Source organism: Lepus europaeus, chromosome 3, assembly GCF_033115175.1.
Source record: "Lepus europaeus isolate LE1 chromosome 3, mLepTim1.pri, whole genome shotgun sequence".
In the NCBI taxonomy this organism is placed as follows: Eukaryota; Metazoa; Chordata; class Mammalia; order Lagomorpha; family Leporidae; genus Lepus; species Lepus europaeus.
Window position 1 is genome coordinate 136,345,209 of NC_084829.1, and position 21,862 is coordinate 136,367,070.

The following is a 21,862-nucleotide window of genomic DNA, read 5'->3' on the forward strand; positions in this document are numbered from 1 at the left end:
TTGTTCCTCAATAGGACAAGGGCTGATCAAGTCACTGTTTCTCATAGTGTCCATTTCACTTCAACAGGTTTCCTTTCAGGTGCTCAGTTAGTTGTCACCGATCAGGGGGAACATACGATATTTGTCCCTTTGGGACCGGCTTTTTCACTCAGCATGATGTTTTCCAGATTCCTCCATTTTGTTGCAAATGACCAGATTTCATTGTGTTTTTTTACTGCTATATAGTATTCTATAGAGTACATATCCCATAATTTCTTTACCCAGTTTTCTGTTGATGGGCATTTAGGTTGATTCCAGGTCTTAGCTATTGTGAATTGAGCTGCAATAAACATTGAGGTACAGACAACTCTTTTATTTGCCAATTTAATTTCCTTTGGGTAAATTCCAAGGAGTGGGATGGCTGGGTTGAATGGTAGGGTTATATTCAGTTTCTGAGGAATCTCCAAACTGACTTCCAGAGTGTCTTTACCAGTTTGCATTTCCACCAACAGTGGGTTAATGTCCCTTTTTCCCCACATCCTCGCCAGCATCTGTTGTTGGTAGATTTCTGTATGTGAGCCATTCTAACCTGGGTGAAATGAAACCTCATTGTGGTTTTGCTTTGCATTTCCCTGATGGCTAGTGATCTTGAACATTTTTTCATGTGTCTGTTGGCCATTTGGATTTCCTCTTTTGAAAAATGTCTATTGAGGTCCTTGGCCCATCTCTTAAGTAGGTTGTTTGTTTTGTTGTTGTGGAGTTTCTTGATTTCTTTGTAGATTCTGGTTATTAATCCTTTATCAGTTGCCTAATTTGCAGATATTTTTCCCATTCTGTTAGATGCCTCTTCACTTTGCTGAAAGTTTCTTTTGCAGTACAGAAACTTCTCCATTTGATATAACCCCAAATGTTAATTTTGGCTTTGACTGCCTGTGCTTCCAGGGTCTTTTCTAAGAAGTCTCTGCCTGTGCCTATATCTTGCAGGGTTTCTACAATGTTCTCTAATCATTTGATGGTGTTGGGTTGTAGATTTAGATCTTTAATCCATGTTGAGTGGATTTTTGTGTAAGGTGAAAGGTAGGGGTCTTGCTTCATGCTCCTGCACGTGGAAATCCAGTTTTCCCAGCACTATTTGTTGAATAGACTGTCCTTGTTCCAGGAACTGGTTTTAGATCCTTGATCAAATATAAGTTGGTTGTAGATGTTTGGATTGATTTCTGGTGTTTCTATTCTGTTCCATTGGTCTATCCATCTGTTTCTGTACCAGTACCATGCTGTTTTGATAACTACTGCCCTGTAGTATGTCCTGAAATCTGGTATTGTGATGCCTCCGGCTTTGTTTTTGTTGTACAAGATTGCTTTAGCTATTCGAGGTCTCTTGTGCCTCCATATGAATTTGAGCATCATTTTTTCCAGATCTGAGAAGAATGTCTTTGGTATTTTGATTGGTATCACATTGAATCTATAAATTGCTTTTGGGAGAATGGACATTTTGATGATGTTGATTCTTCCAATCCATGAGCATGGAAGATTTTTCCATTTTTTGGTATCCTCTTCTATTTCTTTATTTAAGGTTTTGTAATTCTCATTGTAGAGATCTTTAACGTCCTTAGTTAAGTTTATTCCAAGGCATTTGATTGTTTTTGTGGCTATTGTGAATGGGATTGATCTTAGTAGTTCTTTCTCAGCCGTGGCATTGCCTGTGTATACAAAGGCTGTTGATTTTTGTGCATTGATTTTATATCCTGCTACTTTGCCAAACTCTTCTGTGAGTTCCAATAGTCGATGAGCAATTAATTTAAAGATATGCAAGACCGGTTCTTAATTTTAATACTCTATTTTGAACCAAATTTCTTAATTTACTTCTTTTTCCATCAGTTTCCACTGAAAACTCTCTTTAAAAAAATATCCTTTGACTATTGGATATGGGCCATAGCGTTCAAAGTACTGATGAACTGTTTTGTATAAGACATTGAGATTGTGATCCAGTATTGAGCTTATTTGTTTTGGAGAAAAGCAAAAACAAGAATTGCTCTTCCCCAACAATGGGCTCTGTAAAAAACCAGCGTTGATAAAGATGAAGGCCTGGGCACAGCAGAAAACAGCTGCATATTACTTTCTGATCCCAAAAGTTTAATATTTTCCTTTATAATAAATGAGTAACAATAATTGAAAGTTTCTACCTGGAATAATAACAAGAATGCATATTATGAGAAGTGTTGCAAGGAAATTTCTCCTCTATTAATATCTAAAAATGAGTGGAGATTTTTCAACATAAAGAACATAATTCCCCAATGATCAATGATCAGTGTATACTAAACATTGTTTTTGACAAATTTTGAGACTTTAGGCTGTTTTTGTTGTTGTTGTTGTTGTTTCTGGAAAGTCAGAATTACACATAGAGAGGGAGACAGACAGATCTTCCATCTGCTAGTTCACTTCCCAGGTAATCCCCATGGCTGGACCAGGCCAAAGCCAGGAGTCGGGAGCAGGAGTTTAATCCAGGTTTCCCAAGTGGCTTCAGGAGCACAAGTGCTTGGGCTATCTCTGCTCCTTTTCCCAGGCCATTAGCAGGGAGCCTGATCAGAAGTGAAGCAGCCTGGACACAAACCAGCACCCTTAGAGGATGCCAACGTCGCAGGCAGGAGCCTTACTCACTATGCCACAATGCTGGCTAAGATTATACTTTACAAAAGATATACTATGTGTGTAGGTGTGTGTATGAAGGTTAGTAATCTGTGTACTAGAGAGAGAGAGGTGAGGCAGAAATGTCCATCATGAATAGAAACCTACATCAATTTCAAAATATTTGAGAATAAGGCAGGTTTTTGAGATGGTTGCTTGTTAAATATTTTTTGTTACAATATACCTACAAATCACACACAAACACACACAGTGGTATACATATCACTGTAGAATGGAATATAGACAAAGTGAAATATAGAAATAAATTGAATTGAATTCAAGCTTTAAAGGTCTCATGTCTAATAGCAAAGTTAAAAAAATGTGATGTAGGGGTCGGCGCCGTGGTGCAGTAGGTTAATCCTTTACCTGCAGCGCCAGCATCCCATATGGGCACTGGTTCTAGCCCTGGCTGCTCCTCTTCCAATACAGCTCTCTGCTAGGGCCTGGGAAAGCAGTAGAAGATGGGTCAAGTCCTTGGGTCTCTGCACCCATGTGAGAGACCAGGAAGAAGCACCTGGCTCCTGGCTTCAGATCGGCACAACTCCGGCCGTTGCAGCCATCTGGGGAATGAACCAACGGAAGGAAGATCTTTTTCTCTGTCTCTCCCTTTCACTGTCTGTATCCCTACCTCTCAAATAAATAAATAAAATCTTTTTTTAAAAAAAATGTGAAGTACAACATAGTTAAAAGGAATTATAGGAAATTCAGTAAAGGAATAAGTTAACTGGGGCAAAAAACAAACAGGAAACCTTCCTAAAGGGTCACTCTTTCAGTGAGGGAGGCCTAGGATTACAGGGACAGTTTTATCATATGGAGAAGGACAAGTAGACATTGATGCTTTAAAAAAAAAAAAAAAACAGAAATAGGCGAATATGTGTATAGACGTAATGCCAATGCTGATCCAGAAACATCTCTGTTGATACCTAATCCTCAAGACAACCCTCCAAGGCAGACAAGTTTCACCACATGTTAGAGGTAAGGAAGCAAGTTCAGGTTCCCTAAGGTCGCATGGCTGGTCAGTGCTCTTCAGGAGCTGCTGGACTGCAAAGCCCAAGCTCTTGTATCAACTTTACACTTCCTCAAAGATTCGGACACCAGAACTTACAGGACAAAGAGAACGATAAAGGGACACTTTAATGAGCAAAATAGCACCACATCCAGAAAGAAAAGTAAGGCTTTTCTCTCTCCATTTATTTGACCTGATGAAGGCTAGAGTGTATGTGGTTAGCAACCCGAGATGGTGTACGTTACACTCTTCCTCTGTGCTAGGTATTGTGTTCAGAACTACATGCTATGTTAGGTGTGTTAACTCATGTAATCTCCTAACAACTCAATATTGCCTTGTTTGTTTGTTTGTTTTGTTTTGTTTTGTTTTGTTTTAGGTGAGGAAACAGAGCCTTAAAAGAAAAATAAGCCAATATCTAAGGCCAAATAACTAAGAGATGGTGGGAATGGGATTTATAGTCACTGTCATTAAACCCCGGACAAAAGTCTGGGCCTTTAACCACTAATGTACAGTGCATTGGAAAGCATAGTTATGTGATATACATTGTGTGCACGTGTGTACATGTGTGTGTGTGTACATTCCATATCTAGCAGTGATCTCCAGAAATGCTTATGTTGACATGTCTGAACAGAATACAATTTGTTGTTTAACTGATGATCACATTCCTTGATATGTGATATTTTCTTCCTTTGGCCGTGCATAAAAGTACATTTACTCATTACCTGCTTTAATGTCAAACATTTTGTGGACACCATGATTCAAAGCTAAGACCAGTCCCTGCTTTTAAATAGTCCAACCTTTCACAATTTAGGGCTAGTCAATTCGTAAAATGGATCTATATGCATAGCTTAATTACACATGAGAATAATTTGCTGATATTCTGTTTGATTTCTTTCTTGTTTTGCTGTGAATGCATGGGAAATTTTTTTTAAAGATTTATTTTTTATTTATTTGAAAGAGTTACAGAGAGAGATAGAGACAGAGAGGTCTTCCATCCGCTGGTTCACTCCTCAGATGGCCGCAACGGCCGGAGCTGCACCAGACCAAAGCCAGGAGCCAGCAGCTTTTTCTGGGTCTTCCACGTGGGTGCAGGGGCCCTGCCATCCCAGGCCATAGCAGAGAGCTGGATCAGAAGAGGAGCAGCCAGGACTAGAATTGGCGCTCATATGGGATGCCAGCGCTTCAGGCTTTAACCCACTGCACCACAGTGCCAGCCCCAAAAAGTTTCAAGTCATTAGGTTAAAAGATTCAGTACTACATAGGCAAATATCTGCTAGTTTACAAAGAATCAGTTTAATGATAAATAGATGTCATATTAAAATGTCAGTTGCTCAGCCGATTTACTGGAAGCTAATGAAGTATGACATCTAGGATTTCTCAATCTCACTGAGGTCTGCTAAGACCCAATCCTAGATTTTGTGCACATTCATTTATATTCATGTTCTTAAAGAATCATCTCTCTTAGCTCTGTAAATTTTACAAACAATTCTATCCTTAGACACTCTTTGCAGACAGTTCAATGATTTGAGACTGAGTATACAGTACAGGAAAAATAAAGAGCTACTTCTTTCCTGAACTGCTTCTTTCCTATCGCCACTGGTACTCACTTCTCTTTGATGTTTGCATTTTGACTCCTTTGCTAGATGCTTGTGGCAGAGCATGAGTACGAATAAAAATGAAACCTCAAGACAGTGAGCGTCCCTACTTGTAAAGAGGGCTGCAGAGTGTCGCAAAGCAATGAAGTGATCAGAATGAGAACTACAGGCCAGCAACAGAACACAGCACTTTCTACTACAAGTAACCCCAAGTGACCTTTGGACAATTCCTCCTCACACACCTGAAACACTTTTTTTTTTTTTTTGGTTTAACCTTTAAGCCTGTACTAATGAAATAGAATATGCCGACCAAAAAGATTAAAAACAAATTTTGGGCCGGTGCTGTGGCTCACTAGGCTAATCCTCCACCTTGCGGCACCGGCACACCGGGTTCTAGTCCGTCGGGGCACCGGATTCTGTCCCGGTTGCCCCTCTTCCAGGCCAGCTCTCTGCTGTGGCCAGGGAGTGCAGTGGAGGATGGCCCAAGTGCTTGGGCCCTGCACCCCATGGGAGACCAGAAGAAGCACCTGGCTCCTGCCATTGGATCAGCGTGGTGCGCCAGCCACAGTGTGCTGGCCGCGGCGGCCATTGGAGGGTGAACCAATGGCAAGGGAAGACCTTTCTCTCTGTCTCTCTCTCACTATCCACTCTGCCTGTCAAAAAAAAAAAAAATTGTCAATCTATTTTTGTTTAATTTTGGTAATATTTGTTGATTAAAAGAGCTGTTGGTTGAAAAAAATGTTTCTTGCTTTCTAGGGAAAACTGTCTTTCAAAAAATATAATACTTGGAGAACATAAAGCATCCTAATTTCTTAATGGAATGTCATCAAAGCTTATCATTTGAGCTTCTCTAAGTATAATCTTATTCACTTAGTCTTCTAAGTGTTTCACCATCTCATGGATTTTTAGCGTGGCTGCCATGCAATAATGAGTAACTTGCGTATGTTTTTGTCCCAAATCATTTCTTCATTCTTTCTTGCAAGCAAGAGTTATTGAGAACCTGTGCTGTGGCAGATGTTGATCTAGGTGCCGGGGAACAGCAGTGAGTCAGACAGGAGATCCCTACCTGTATGAAGTGAGGGAGAACCAAGAAGAGCTACCTTTCAAACACTGTTCCTGTCAAACTCGGTTGTGGAGTTTGTTACCCAATGCCAAAACAGAATATGACTATTAGAAAAATATATCCTTTCATTGTTACTTGAAGTTTATAAAACCTGTCAGTCTTTTCTCCAAGATACTGGATTTTTCCAGCTCTAGCCTGGGGTTGCCATTGATTGCCAGTAGGTTTTACAGAAATCTTTTTGAGACCAAATCCATGTCTCAGAGCTGTCCATGTGGAAATGGTCAATACAATTTGACCGGTAATCGTTTTTTGATTGTCTATGGGAACATCTGGATCTTTGACCTCACAAGTAGTTATACAACAAGACCTTATCCCTGTGGAAAAGTGTTTGTTCCTTCGTGGCTCAGAGGCCCTGTGTTTGCATGTTGGGACTGATGTTCTGGAAGTCATTTTCTCCAGCACTGGGGTTTTTAATTCCAAGCACTGGTTTGAATTTCTTTTAAAACTATAAGTGTATAGGATTACATTTAATTGTTGGTTTATGTACAGGAGCATTACTGCGCTGAACTGCAAGGAGCACATTATAAGCACGCCTTTGTCCTGAGTAAATATTCACTCAGTTACAGCCTGCATGAGCTCCCACGAATCTCTGAACTGAGACATCTATACAGAGATTTGGAGATATTGCTGGTACTATTTATTAAGCTTTTGTTGCTGGTAAGGTCTTATGAAGTAGCTTGAAAATTGCAGTATAAATCAGGAAAACCAAGGTTGGACACATCAGCCAGATAGTTGGAGTTCAGCAATTGTGAGTCCTTTGTGGGCAACACACAAGTCAGGCAAAAAAGCAGTAGTCACGCTTGCTGGGTCAGTCTCCCAGGGAAAACTGCAGCACGGGCTGAGGGACTGCTGCACCTAGGCATGGTGTCAAAGACATTGGTCTCCACAACTCATGTATTCATGATAAACTTGGTGACTGGACATTACATTCTAATTTCTATAATCTATTCTTTATAAAGATCATTTAGGTTATACTAAATCTAAGAAATCTGATTAGGAACACCACGTGGTAAGGTAATACTGGGTGGAGAATCAGAAGCAGGGGAAGGACCCTTGTGGTGCTCCCCAGCTTTGCTAATTGCCACAACTCTGAGTATTAGGGATATCACAAGGTGGTGGCCCACTTAACAGAACCCTTTTCCCATCTAAGAGTCTTGTCACACATGGTGAGGAGCAACACTGGTCAACTAACATGGCTGCTGTACGGCCCTACCATTTTTTTAAAAGATTTTATTTATTTATTTGAGTGGCAGAGTTACAGACAGTGAGAGGGAGAGACAGAAAGGTCTTCCTTCCGTTGGTTCACTCCCCAAATGGCCGCAACGGCCAGAGCTGAGCCGATCCGAAGCCAGGAGCCAGGTGCTTCTTCCGGGTCTCCCATGAGGGTGCAGGGGCCCAAGCACTTGGGCCATCCTCCACTGCCTTCCCGGGCCACAGCAGAGAGCTGGACTGGAAGAGGGGCAGCCAGGACTCGAACTAGCCCCCACATGGGATGCCAGCGCCACAGACAGAGGATTAACCTACTGTACCACGGCGCTGGCCCCGGCCCTACCATTTCAAAACCTTTCTAAACACTTTGGCTTCTCTCTCCTGCCTTGAGCAGGTGGCCTGTGACCTGCAAGGACTTGGTTCAGAGCCATCAAAGCCATAGCCTACAGAATCAGGCTTGTGTCCAGTTGCTAACAGGAGTCCTGCAGGGCCCTTTGTGAGCAAGTCCCTGCCAACTTCCCCAGCCTCGTGGCCTCCTACTGCTCGGTTCATGAAATCGGAATCCCCTGCCCTGCAGTCTTCTTCATTTCCTCATCACCTGTGATTTCCACATCTGTAGTTTATTGTCCCTACAACAAACACCATCCCAGCTTATTTCACGTCTCCCCTCCTCTCTGAGAACTTAACATGAGCTCCTCTCTTGTCTATCCAATCAGAATACATTATTCCAAAACTTTTCCACATCCATCAAAATGTAGCCAGTGTGTCTGACTACCTCTTCCTCGATGCCAAGGATGGGGCTGCATCAGGAAGGGTGGCCACCTCCATCCTGCCTTGCCAGTCTCTGTCCTCTAGACCTTGAACTTTGCCGATTACCCTCTGAAGGACCAGTGTTCTTTAGGGGAGGAGCCAAATGTTTTCCCTCCTAAAAACCCATGACATCCATGGTGAACTGTGTTTTGTTAGTTGTAATAGTATCCCAAATGGCCCTACCCTACTTCCACCTCTTTCTTTCACCATAGCACATACCCACCAGGCCTCGTAATGGGTTTTAGAATATAAAAGACACTTTCATATATATCACTGCATTTCTATAAAGAACTAGCAGTACTACTCCCTCTGCTCCACAGTGAGGTCCAAATAGATAAGGGCAACTAATAAGGGCTAGGTTTGGGAGTTGAACTCAGATGGCTAAATTCTTCCCATTGTTGTACCCATCTGCACTCTCTCTGCACCACTTCCTCTTTTCTCTAACAGAAAGTGTCCATAGACTTCAGCTTGAGAACTCATTATATTTAAATGTTTATAGCTTTGGTTGTTTGCTTTCACATAGGCATCTATCTTTCTCTCCAAAAGTTTGCTGTAGCTAGCTATCAACCCTTGGGACATGAAGGCGATAAATAAAAGATGAAAATGTATTGTAAAATGCTGACATAATTTTTGCACTGTTTATCAAGATTTAGTCTTAAGTATTTGTGCCTGATATGGAGGAATGCTCAGAGCTCTCACCAGAATGATTTGCAAAGTGGCTTGAGCCTACACGCCTACTTAGTCCCTGTAACTGAGTGCAGTGGAGAGAGACCTAGTGGCACTCCATGCCATCAGTCTTCACAGGTACAGAGCTTGCTAAAATTTAATATTAAGATTACTCAAGGGCTAAGTCATGGTTTTGCACAATAAATAATCTGTTTTCAATGTGCATTTCGATCTGTGCCGTGGAAGACAAGGCTAAACATGGTATATGTGGAGAGGCTGTATGAACCAGAATGCCACATAAGACACAGCTACTTTAAACTTGCCTGCCTTCTGTCCCCAGGTTTTCAGAGGGAGCCGGGAGGAGGCTTGGGGGGGAGAGTGGTTTTCAAGCAGATGTTAGCTATACAGCCTTTCTACTGCCCTCTACCGTCCAGGGTCAAAATGACAGGAAACAGTTTTGCACTCTGGACGTTTGCTTAATAATTTTAAAAAGAAAAAGAAATTACCCTTGGGCCGAAACCAAGTTTTCCAAGTTTGGGTTCATAATGAGTAGTTTTTAAACATTTAAAAATAGGGCTATGTAATAAAGTGCTGAGAGACTCTCTGTCGATCGCGGCTGCTGGCACCTCTCTAATACAAAGCATACGCCATTGAGCTAACATTTTGTTCTTTGACTAGAGAAGAAAACAAAGCTGTTAAAAGCCGGTAGTCTCATTTTCCAACAGCAATAGCAGTAATATCTTTCAAGTCACTCCTAACCATAGCTAATTAGAGGTTTATGAAGGATGGCCCTTCCTGAAGGGTCACCCCAGGTTATGGAGCCCACAGAGTGGCTGTTGACTGTTGGCAACAATGGGTTTGTTAAGAGCTCCTGCTCGGCTCAAGGTGATTATCATTTTTTTTTCCTTTTGCTGGTGTGCCTCTTATTTTGACTGGCTGAGTGTGGGTTGGACGAGGAGGGAGGCAACGCCAGGTTGTTGCTGGAGCTCTGTACTGACAGATTGTTGAAAACTTATTAGTCTGACGTTTTAACGGCCTGCAATGGGATGGAAATCTGCTCTTTCACTGGAAAAGCTTAGGAAGGAAAACATGAGCTCGAGCTGAAATCAGCCCACAGTTCCAAATCGGCTGTCCTCTGGCAGCAGAGTGCTGAGGGCTGCCACAGTGTTTAGAGGTTAGGCCTGACTGTGCCACCCACGCGGTGGGCAGGACTGCATAAAATAATGTGGACTTGGGCCACTGTAAAGTAGGAGATTGTGGAAAGGCCTGGTCCTTTCGGGAGCTGGGGACACTGGATGTGTTCAACAGTAGGTGCTAATGGCTTCAGCAGGGGTGGAAGTCTGCCTCACAAGAGCTCCCCGCTGGGTGGCTGGGGAAATTCTTTTGCTCTCGCAGTCATTCCATGAAATAACTCAAGAGAAAGGAATAAAGAGCACTGCTGTCTTGGTGCTGTCTTCAAGGTAGACAGGCACATACCTACTGCAGCCAGTGCTGCTGATGACAGACAACTGATGCCATCACATTGTCATTATTTGTTATAACACTGAAAGAATTCATTAAACACCCTAGCTCCTCAAAAGTGAGCCTGGCCAGCGTCGTGGCTCACTCGGTTAATCCTCTGCCTGCAGCGCAGGCATCCCATTCGGACACTGGGTTCTAGTCCCGGTTGCTCCTCTTCCAGTCCAGCTCTCTGCTTGTGGCCCGGGAGGGCAGTGGAGGATGGCCCAAGTGCTTGGGCCCTGCACCCGCATGGGAGACCAGGAGGAAGCACATGGCTCCTGACTTTGGATCGGCGTAGTGGCCATTTGGGGGGTGAACCAATGGAAGGAAAACCTTTCTCTCTGTCCCTCTCCCTCACTGTCTAACTCCAGCTGTCAAATTTAAAAAAAGTGAGCCTGAACTTTCTAGTCCAACCCACATATAGATTTCTTAAATCCCTACTGGCCCCTACTTTCCTCCAGTCTCACCTGTGACAACCACTTTGAGTAAGCCCTCTACTTTGGGCTCTCACAGCTCTCCTTCTGTCTTTGCTGGCTCCTTGTAGCATCCTAACAGGGATTCTGGATCGGACACAGGCAGCTACCTGCACCCCGAGGGCCTCTCCTTTGCCAGGAAACACTTTCCTATGCTCTGGACGCAGGCTTGTGGTCATCTGTGTTTGGAAGGTTGCTCTAATAATCCCAGGGAGGGTTGGGTACCCATTATTGAAGTGCCTATAGCCTAGTCTGAAGTCAGACTATGCTATAAGCTTCTTGAGGACTAGACCTCGCTGGACTCTCACTCAATTTTGTGGCCACATTCATGGTATAGAGTCTGTATAGACTGGGCACTCTATACCTCTGTGTTTGCTTACTCATTTGATAGACATTAATGGGGTTTGAAACTTCCAGGCTCTGTGGAATTCAGTCTCTTAACAAAAACATTTTTTTAAGAGGCAGAGAGATGGACAGATAGATAAACAGCTGTCATCTATTGGTTCACTCCCCAACTGACTGGCCCTGGCTAAGCTGGAGCCAAAGCCAGGATTCAGGAATACAGTCTCAGTCTCCCATGTGGATAGCAGGAACCCAATTATTTGCACCATCACTGCTGCCTCCCAGGATCTACACTGGCAGGAAGTTAGAATCAGGAGCCAGTTCTGGGAATTGAACCCCAGCCCTCTGATGTGAGATACCGCTGTCTAAACCACTAGGCTCAGCGCCCACTCATAACAGAAGCTGTGGACCTAAGCCATTTTCTCTCCAGCCCTATCTTCTGGATGTCTGGCTTTGATTAGCACTATTCAGTTCTCTGTTGGGGGGAACTAAGAGATGGGAAGTGACCCAGATATTTGTCAATGTCTTCTCAATGTCAGATTTCACCCTTTACCATCCCACTGCAGCTACATATTATGTGTCTGCATCTATGGTGGCATCTTCTGTTCCTACTCCGGATTTCAGTCTATCCCATAGAACTTCAGTAAGGAATTAGTCATTCGTTCATTTAATTAACATTGGGAGTGCCCATTATGCATTAGTCATTGTCCCAGACATTTAGGGACTCAGTGGTGAGCAAATAAAGCTGATGCAATCCCAATTAATACATCATTATACAGGCGTTTGCCTTGTTTACTCAAAACCTCACTTGAGAAATTCATGTATTATACGGCAAATTTGCAGCAGCAAAGTACTTGGAGAACAGGTGATGGTGAGGGTGAAGGCAGCCTGTGCTGGAACATTGCCTACTCCAGAGTGTCTCGGTTGTCCCTGGGACAGATGGGATGTGATTCACTTCCCCTCAAACTGCAGGGAATTCTTGGTAGTCTGACCATAGTACTTCTTAAGCTTTGGAAACTCAGTTTTATGGTTTCTTTTTTGTTTGTTTGGATTTTTAATTTGCTTGTTTGTTTTATAAAAGAAGTCTAATGAAATGTAAGGGTTCTTTTGTTTCCATGAACTATCAAGCACAATCATGGAGATGTTTGGATTTTCCTGCATTTCTGCAGTAGCAGCCAATGTTTAGTCAGCAGCATCACTGAATTAAAAGGCACTCGCATCGATGGCTTTCTAATCCCTGGTAACTGCCACGCTGTGTGTTTTTCATGTCAACAATTCAATAGTGCCTCCGGGTTCTCTACGTTTCCAACTGTGGCCCTGGTGAGCTCACATCCAGGTGAGTCAGTGTTGCAGTGTTTTTCTGAAAGTCACATGTAGAGACCCAACTGATGTCTCAATTCTCAAATAATTATATGGGCACTTGATTCCCTTATTGAATTAATTTTTGCTTAAAAAAATGAAAAGCAAAAAACAGAGGAGGGAAATGAAGAAGCCTAACCTATTAATTATTTGATGATAACATTTAATATTACCTGTTTGCAAAAAATTCTTACTGTGTCAGCTGACACTGGGATGAACTTGCAAACAATGATGATTTCTGTCTGGTTTTGTTTACTTTCCAATGTTTCCTCCTTTCTGAAGATATCAAGACATCTTATCTAAAATGACTACCTGCTGTAGTCTTGCTGAAAGATTAATACTTGTGAGTGATAGCAAGAACTCAGAAAAGTGAGAGGGTATAAGAAAAATATTAAGTGATTTAAGAAAGTTGGAAGTTCTGTCACTTGGACAATAAGAGCAAAATGTGAACACTTATTTTAAATAACTTCTTTGAGTACAATATAGTATAATAACCAATATTTGAATATTATATGATAAAATTTAAGAAGGGAGTTTGAGTAATGTGTTTTTTTAATTACTCCAAATATCAAATTTTCACAACTACATCTATGAAAAAATATAATTCACTTAAAATAAATGGATTCTATTTCACACATTGCTAGACCATATGATTTAGTTCATGGAAATATAGTTGAATTTTTAAAAAAACTGTTGGGACATGTATTGAGGTACAGTAGTTAAGACACTGCTTAGGATAACCATATCCCATATTGGAGTGCTTCGGATCCAGTCCCCACTCCTCTTCTGATCCAGCTTCTTGCTAATGTGCACCCTGGGGTCAGCAGGTGATGGTTCAAGTACTTGCACCCCTGCCACATGTGTAGGAAATGTTGATTGAGTTCCGAGTTCCTGACTCTAGACCTAGCTATTGCAAGCATGTGGAAAGTGAACCAGCATAAGGAACATATCTTTAATTCTTTCTCTCTCTCTCTCTCTCTCTCTCTCTCTCTTTCACTCTCTTTCACTCTACATTTAAAATAAATGAATAAAACCTATAGATGCAATATTTCATTAACTTAAAATTTTTTCTAAAAATTTCTATTAGCATACAATACTTGTACATTGTATGGGGGTACAATGCAATATTTCTTTTTTTTTTTTCCCCTTTCCCGCTCCCTCTCCCCTTCCAATCATGTAAAGATTCATTTTCAATTCTCTTTATATACAGAAGATCAGTTTAGTATATATTAGGTAAAGATTTCAACATTTTGCCCACATAGCAGCGTAAAGTGAATAAACTACCATTGGATTACTAATTATAGCATTAAATAGCAATGTACAGCACATTAAAGACAGAGATCCTACATAATTTTTTTTTCAAATTAATTAATTTTCTATGCCATTTCCATTTTAACACCCGGTTGTTTTTTTTTTTTTTTTCATTTCCAATTATCTTTATATACAGAAGATCGATTCAGTATATAATTAGTAAAGACCTCATCAGTTTGTACCCACACAGAAACACAAAGTGTAAAAATACTGTTTCAGTACTAGTTATAGCATCACTGCACATTAGACAACACATTAAGGACAGATCCCACATGGGATGTAAGTACACAGTGACTCCTGTTGCTGACTTAACAATTTGACACTCCTGTTCATGGCGTCAGTAATCTCCCTAGGCTCTAGTCATGAGTTGCCAGGGCTATGGAAGCCTTTAGGGTTCGCTGACTTTGATCTTATTCCGATAGGGTCATAGTCAAAGTGGAGGTTCCCTCCTCCCTTCGGAGAAGGGTACCTCCTTTTTTGATGGCCCCGTTCTTTCCACTGGGATCTCACTCACAGAGATCTTTCATTTAGGTCTTTTTTTTTTTCCGTGATATCTTGGCTTTCCATGCCTGCTATACTCTTATGGGTTCTTCCGCCAGATCCGAATGCCTTGAGGGCTGATTTTGAGGTACAATGCAATATTTCAACACATGAAGGCAGCATAAACTGTTAAAATCAGGCAATTAGCATTTCCATTGCCCTATCTTTTCTTTGGAGCCTACCAGCTCCTGTTTTCCAGTTCTTCACAGAGCATATAATATATTTTTTTGTGAACTGTAGTCACTGACTGTGCAAAGCAACATTGGAACTTTACTGCTTCTGTGTTTTAGTTCCTGTTATCCAATTCCCTTTTTCTCCCTCTGCTCACACTTCCCAACCTCTAGCAATCGCTATTCTAAGTTCAAATTGGCTTTTTAAAACTTCTGCATATGAGAGAGAACATGTGGTATTTATATTTTGGTGTCTGCCTTATTTCACTTAACATAATGACCTCCAGTTCCATCCATATGGCTGCAAAAGACAGAATTTCTTCTTTTTATATTTAGATAATATCCTAGTGTGTATATATACACCACATTTTCTTAATCCATTCAACTGTTGACAGACACTTGAGTTGATCTTACATCTTGACTATACAGAATAACAGGTGCAATACTTTTATAGTACTCATCTTTTTCTTTCTGAATTAAAGTTATTTTTATATTTTTAAGAAATGGAAATTAGCGAACAATTTGTGAAATATTCTGATATTTTAAAATTAGAAGTATTTTACTCTTAATCCTAAATAGTATGGAACTAAAATAGAATTTTAATGGCTGCTAAATTTGTTCATTTATATATATATTATAATTATATATATAATAATTGTCAGTATATTTTTATTTATAATTAGTTAAAAACTAAATTTGCAATGATAATTTGTTATAGATAATATTACTCTGCTTTACAGATAAGAAAGCATTTTTGGCAAAACTCAATAAATTGCCCATAGATAAAGGCAGAACGATTTGAACTGGGGTCAGTCTAATCTAAAGCTTACCCTTCAATAGGTGGCAACCTCCTTGCAAATAGCCAGTGGCTAATAAGTGAGAGAAGGGGTTGCTAGTAGAAACAGTCCACTTGGCCAAGGCAATGAGGAGACCCCACGTACCAATATTCAGGAATCTGTGACTCTTGGTTAAGCATCAGGTAGGCTGCCAGCATTTGCTCTCTCATTCACTGGAGGAGAGCATTCTACAGTGAGAGGTGCTATCTTTGCCTCAATTTTCTACTCAGTTGAAAAAATATAACGAGAATATACATTGGCAGATGTACAGCACTTAAAACGATGCTTAGCCATGCGGGCTCAATAAATGCTAAAAGTACCCAAATATTTAGCCCATTTAGTCCACAAAGATTTATTAAGAGCTTCGTATTAGTTAAGGGCATCAAGGCTGCAATGACAAAGTATGTTAGGAACACTAGCAATAAATGCAGCTTGGTCATTTATAGTGTGCAAGGGCAATAAGTTTACTATGACACACGTGAATTCATGTACAGCAAACCCTGTGTGCTGCAGACAGCAAGCAGGTGCCAGGAGCAGCTCTCTGCTGTTGGCAGGGATCCAGGCCCTTGAACAGGCATTTCATTAGCTTTGCCCTACTGTTGGGAGGCAGGGTTGGCTAGGAGAGATGGGCACTCCAAGGGGATGTGGTCTCCCTATTTCAAGCACAGAAGACCAAACAAAGGTAGGCACTTGAGAGAATTAGGCAGAATCCTAGTGATTAGAACCCAGTGCCATGGTAGGGTCGCCCAAAAGACGGTGCTGGGTAGGAAATCCCAGCAAGCACAGCCAAAGCCTGGACGGCCACTGGAGCACCCGGGAACACAGCGGGCCTCACAACCTTCACCCACAGCGGAGCTTGCAGTTTTCCGAGACTTGGACCCTGTGGTTTGGCCCAATTAACCTCCTAAACTGGGTCATCTCCCTGGGTTGCGCAGCAAGCAGGAGCCTGGCAGTGCAGGCCTGGTAAACACTGGCATCAATGAGAGAAAAGCACTGGAAAGAATCTGGTTCTTTTCAAGTCCTGAGAACGATCAGATTCCCTTCTGGGCATTGCTTTAAAATCTGCTACCAGCATCAGGTAATTTTACAAGACAGGGCAATTAAAGAGCTAGTGAAAGGTACCTTAACCATTTCCAGACCTCCAGGGAGATAAAGACAAGGAAGAGGACTGCCTTGTCCTCGCTGGAACGGCCTCTGCACGCACCCTTGCTGCTTGGTAATGAGTTTGTCTGATCAGTGAACCCAGGCAGGCCATGACTCAAGGAATGTATGCTTCACAGGAGTTTCAGAAACTCCTCCTAGAGTTGTTGTTGGCCAGAGAGGAGAGCAAGACCCCCACAGCCCACACTGCTGTTTGGAGTGGCACGTAGAAGGCTGTAGCAGCCCCAGGGAGGTAGGCTTCACCCCCGGGAAGGCCCTGCCATGAAAGAAGGAAACTCTTCCATCATAGCTCTCGGGAGTCATCGCCTTGTAGGACCAGGAATATGGACCGTTGGCCTGCAAGAGCTTCCGAGTGCTTTATTCAGCCAAGAAGTTGAAAATATTTTAGGAACCTCTTTCATCTGAAAATAATTATTAACTCTTTCAGGTCATAAAAATACCACTTGAAAAAGCAGGTGATACAGGAAGTAGGTGCTAGCAAACTGAAAGGGTCTAAGCTCTGCCAAAACACAAACAAAACAGGAACGCACGGCAGGATCAGACTCGATGGGTCATTAATTCCCACATTTGCCCTCGATGACCCGACTTGGCACATGTTGGCATCCTCACATTACTTGGGAAGAAATGAGGCATGCAGAGATTGAATGGCCCGATTAACACCACATGAGGTCTTCAGAGTAGCTGGGAATGCTCAAGACACAGACTCTTCATCTGGAATCCAATGCCCTCTTGTGATCTTCAGCTGAACCCAGCCACCCTACTCCACAGTCCACCTCCCTGATCCACTGAAGCAGCTTTCTTCTCTCCGAATCCCCAAGTCCATTGCCCATCTCCTGGCATGCACATAGGTCATCCACAGCAGTGAGTTGGCCTTCAGGTAATAGCGTCATCCTTCCCCCCTCTCAATCCATCCCTTCTTCGTACCAGATGATTTTGTCATTAGGAAGAACCCATCACGTCCAGGAACTTCTTTTCCTTTTAAATTACCTTGTCTTATAAAGTGTAGGCACAATAAATCCTGATGGAGGTGAAATTAGCCAAGCTGTGCATAGTGCCGGAATGGGGGAGATGAGGGAACCTAGCCTGTCCTCAGTCTGCCTGAGGTCGTAGGAAATAAGCAGGGAAAACAGGCCAGTCTGCTTCCAGGACCTTCCAAGAGCCCAGGGAAGTGAGTGCGCGCAGAGATGCATGGTGCTGTGGGCCATTTTTACATTCAGAATATTGCATAAAGGGGAAAAGGTTTTTCTTATGAAATATTTCAAACCTAGAAAAAAATCTAGACACTAATTTAGGAGATCAGTCATTATAAAAAATTAATAACTTTTGTGTGTCCTACTCCAACATTTCATTTCCCTTTGTTTGACGCCTTGGTATTCATTGCATGTTTTATGTTTTTTTCTACAAATTAATATAGCTATAAACAATATGTATTATTTTTAGATATTTTCAACTTTATAAAAATGGAGACTTTTTGACTTAATATTACATAGGTGACTTAATATATTTTACATGATTTTAAAACTATTTTATGCAACTTAAATATGCTGCAATTTGGATATACCCATATCTTATATATGCATACTTTATGTTTTTACAGTACCTAGAATTCTAATTCATTTTAACTGTGTGATATTCCAATTATGAATCATGTATTATTAAACTGCTTTATATTAGCAAAGTTGCATGTGATAATTTCTCTAGCTGCAAGTCTAAGAAATCACCTATTCTGTCACGGGAATGAATGTTTCAACTACATTAGATTATTTTTAAGATTTATTTATTTATTTGAAAGGTAGAGTTACAGAGAGGTAGAGGCAGAGGCAGGGAGAGAGAGGTCTTCCATCCCCTAGTTCACTCTCCAGATGACCACAATGGCTGGAGCTGCACCAATCCAAAGCCAGGAGCCAGGAACTTCTTCTAGGTCTCCCAGGCTGCTGCAGGGGCCCAAGCACTTGGACCATCTTGTACTGCTTTCCCAGGCCATAGCAGAGAGCTGGATCAGAAGTGGAGCAGCCAGGACTTGAACCATTACCCATACGGGATGCCCACACTGCAGGTGGTGGCTTTACCCACTATGCCACAGTGCTGGCCCCTCAACTACACTAATTTTATCAGTTTTTCTCCAAAGCATTTCAGTCCTTTTATAGTCCAACTCTAGTGTTTGAGAATATCCATTTCTCTACATTTGTTATTGTCAGACCTCTAAATTTTGTCAATTAGTGCAAAATAGACCTCATTTTATCTATAATTTGCCTGTTTCAAGTTATTAGTGTGGCAGAATATATTTTCCATGTTTATTGAACATCCCTGTTCCCTTGCTCGCTCATGTTCTTCACAGTATTTTTATTTAATTATTTGTTACATTACTGCTGAGTTGAAGAATTTACTTACATATTCAGATATGAACAATTTGCCACTCATGTTCATCACACAGATGCAGTCTCTTCTCAAGTAACTGATGTCATCTGTGGAGTTTCTTTGTACTAACGTTTTAACAAGCAAGATAAAAAACAAAGATATAGATAAGAACATTGATACACACCTGAGTATGTGGGTTCAGGAAAAACCATTATGAGTGCTACTTGTCATCATCTCTTCCTTTGTTTCCCCCAAGATTACAGAGCTAAGTACGAGCCACCTAGCCTTGTGTTTGCTGGTATCTGTACTTGACTACAAGGGTAGTTTTGAATAATTGCAGGTGCTGAATTGAGACCAATTATAAGAGTGATAAGCCTAAAAGTATTGGGTCTAATAAACTGCACATTTTTCACTGAAATAGAAACTGTTAGGAACCAAGTGCAACCCTAAGCAGAACTTCTCATGGGAACACACAGACTCAGCTTTGGGCAGGGGCATGAACGTGCAGGAACAACATTTCCCAATTTACTTCCCAAGTATTTTACACCATCAAAGTCTCCATTTCTGACAGTGGTCCCTAGACTAAGGTAACCAAAGAAAAGAAGTATATAGTAATGTCTAAGTGATGTCAGGTTGCATGGATAAATGTGCCTTGGAAATCCTGACAGGAAATCTTAAAATAACTATGGCTATCTTTCTATTTCAGAGGTGTGGCGAAATCTTATTTGAGAACCCTGATCCGAGTGCCAAATGTGTTTGCATGCTAGGTAAGGTTTCTCGTTCTAAATATATTAGGCGTGTTGATGTCATGTGGAGATACTCTTGTTCTGTGGCCCTCTTGACTGTGTCTCTCATTCCACTTTTGAGAGATTTATTGGCTTGTGGATGGGTTTTTGAGCAGCTATAACACATAGATATGTGGAACACTTGGTGATGAAAAAAGCTTTTGGTTTTAATAACTGTCCGGAGGTCAGGAACCATGCTACTGAGTCTTCCAAAAATTTTTCTTGGATCAGCAGCATAACATAGAATTGAGAACTGTATTTGGGAAACCGTGATGAAAAGATGAAACGAATTACGTTGTAGTTGTGAAACCAGAGATGCTACAAGAGATAAGTGCATGATTATTTGTGGACAGCATGGCATAGAGTCCTTACTTAACAATGCCTGGGAGGAACATGTATTTGAACTATTCTGAAGTCCACATGGCAATCTCCCACACTGCATTTGTAACAAAACAGCAATATGGTAGTGAAAAATTATCTGTTCTTTGAGGGAGAATATCATCAATGCCTTTTACAGACTTCTTAATATATACCATTCTGTTGGGAAATGAAATTGATATTATCGTCCTCTTCTTACATATTAGCAATATGTGCACAGAATGGAAGTGATGCACTGTGGTCCAAAATCATGACAGGATAGTATCTGAACTGTAAAGTTTTAGCACTAGGGTTTAGATCTTAAGCCACAAGTCTATGTCCGGTAAACTTTCAACTAATTATGGTACCAGGACAAAAGGGTATCATGGGTGAATAAAATCATCCTTGAATTTTGTTTCTTTCCAAAATTTCACCCCCATCTATTCTAATCTTAAAGCATTTTCCTGAACCAAGAACAAGGTGGTTTATTTTACTATCTTTTGTTTACAGTAGTCACCTCATATGGTGGCACCTTAGGTTACCAGTGAGATGACCCAAAAGCAGACAATAAATAAGAGAGGTGGAGGCAGGGAATAATGAGGGTACTTTATAATTTGAAATAATTATTTAGCAAGTAATCAAATGTTGTTCGTGATCTAAAAACAAGCAGGAAACAGGCACCATATTTTCTTATTCTTCTGATCTTTCTTTCCATATTGCTTTAAACCTCTGTTGTGGTTCTCATGCATTTTTATATTAATTAAGATGGTGGCTGTAGAGTGGATCATCCATTGGAAAATGACTATTTTACTGAAAGTGTGTGAACAATGAATACAACATAGCACATATACATCCATTTCAAATATCCAGTATTCCTTTACACTAACCATGAACATGTCTGAAAAATATCAGTATGTTAGGCTGCTAGGTAGAAGCACAGATAGGTAGAAAGGAAGATAAGTAGGTAAAAAAGAAAATGATTCCTTGGTCCAGCCATATGTTCTAACCTCAGATTTGGGAAACTGTCCCAACACCACATTGGATCTATTCATAAATTATCTCATTCAATTTTTACCATGACCAAATGAGGCTTGTTGTTTTAATCTCCATTTTACCAAAAGGGACTTTGAAGCAAATGGTCTAATACTACACGTAACTTAATGCCACTAAAATATTAATTATTTGTAGCTTCCACCTGACCTGGCAACTTGAATCAATTTGTAACTCATGATGCATTTAAGCACATGAGCACATAATCTATTTTGAGTAAATTGTCCTGTGTCTGCACTCCCATGTAAATTGTGTCATTAATCTGTCGTTAGAAGAGGGACAACAATAGACTGTGTACTACTGTCTACAGAATTCACTTCTAGTAAGAGCAATTCTCTTTCTTTTTTTTTTTTTTGTTTTTTTTTTTTTTTAACTTTCATTTAATAAATATAAATTTCCAAAGTACAGCTTATGGATTACAATGGCTTTCCCCCCAATAATTTCCCTCCCACCCACAACCCTCCCCTTTCCTTCTCCATCTCCCCTTCCATTCACATCAAGATTCATTTTCAATTCTCTTTATATACAGAAGATCAGTTTAGTATAT

At 41.0% G+C, this 21,862-nt stretch overlaps 1 protein-coding gene across 2 annotated transcripts in view; it reads left to right on the plus strand.

The window, feature by feature from the left end:
* Nucleotides 1–21,862, plus strand: part of PDE7B (phosphodiesterase 7B) — a 361,854-nt gene that overhangs the window by 100,649 nt on the left and 239,343 nt on the right. Inside the window, exon 2 of one of the 2 annotated variants that reach the window (XM_062186807.1) lies at nt 19,830–19,890. In XM_062186807.1, coding sequence (XP_062042791.1) covers nt 19,830–19,890 — 61 coding nt within the window. Of the gene's footprint in view, nt 1–19,808; nt 19,891–21,862 lie in introns of those variants that run through there. The other variant, XM_062186808.1, reaches the window with a different exon arrangement.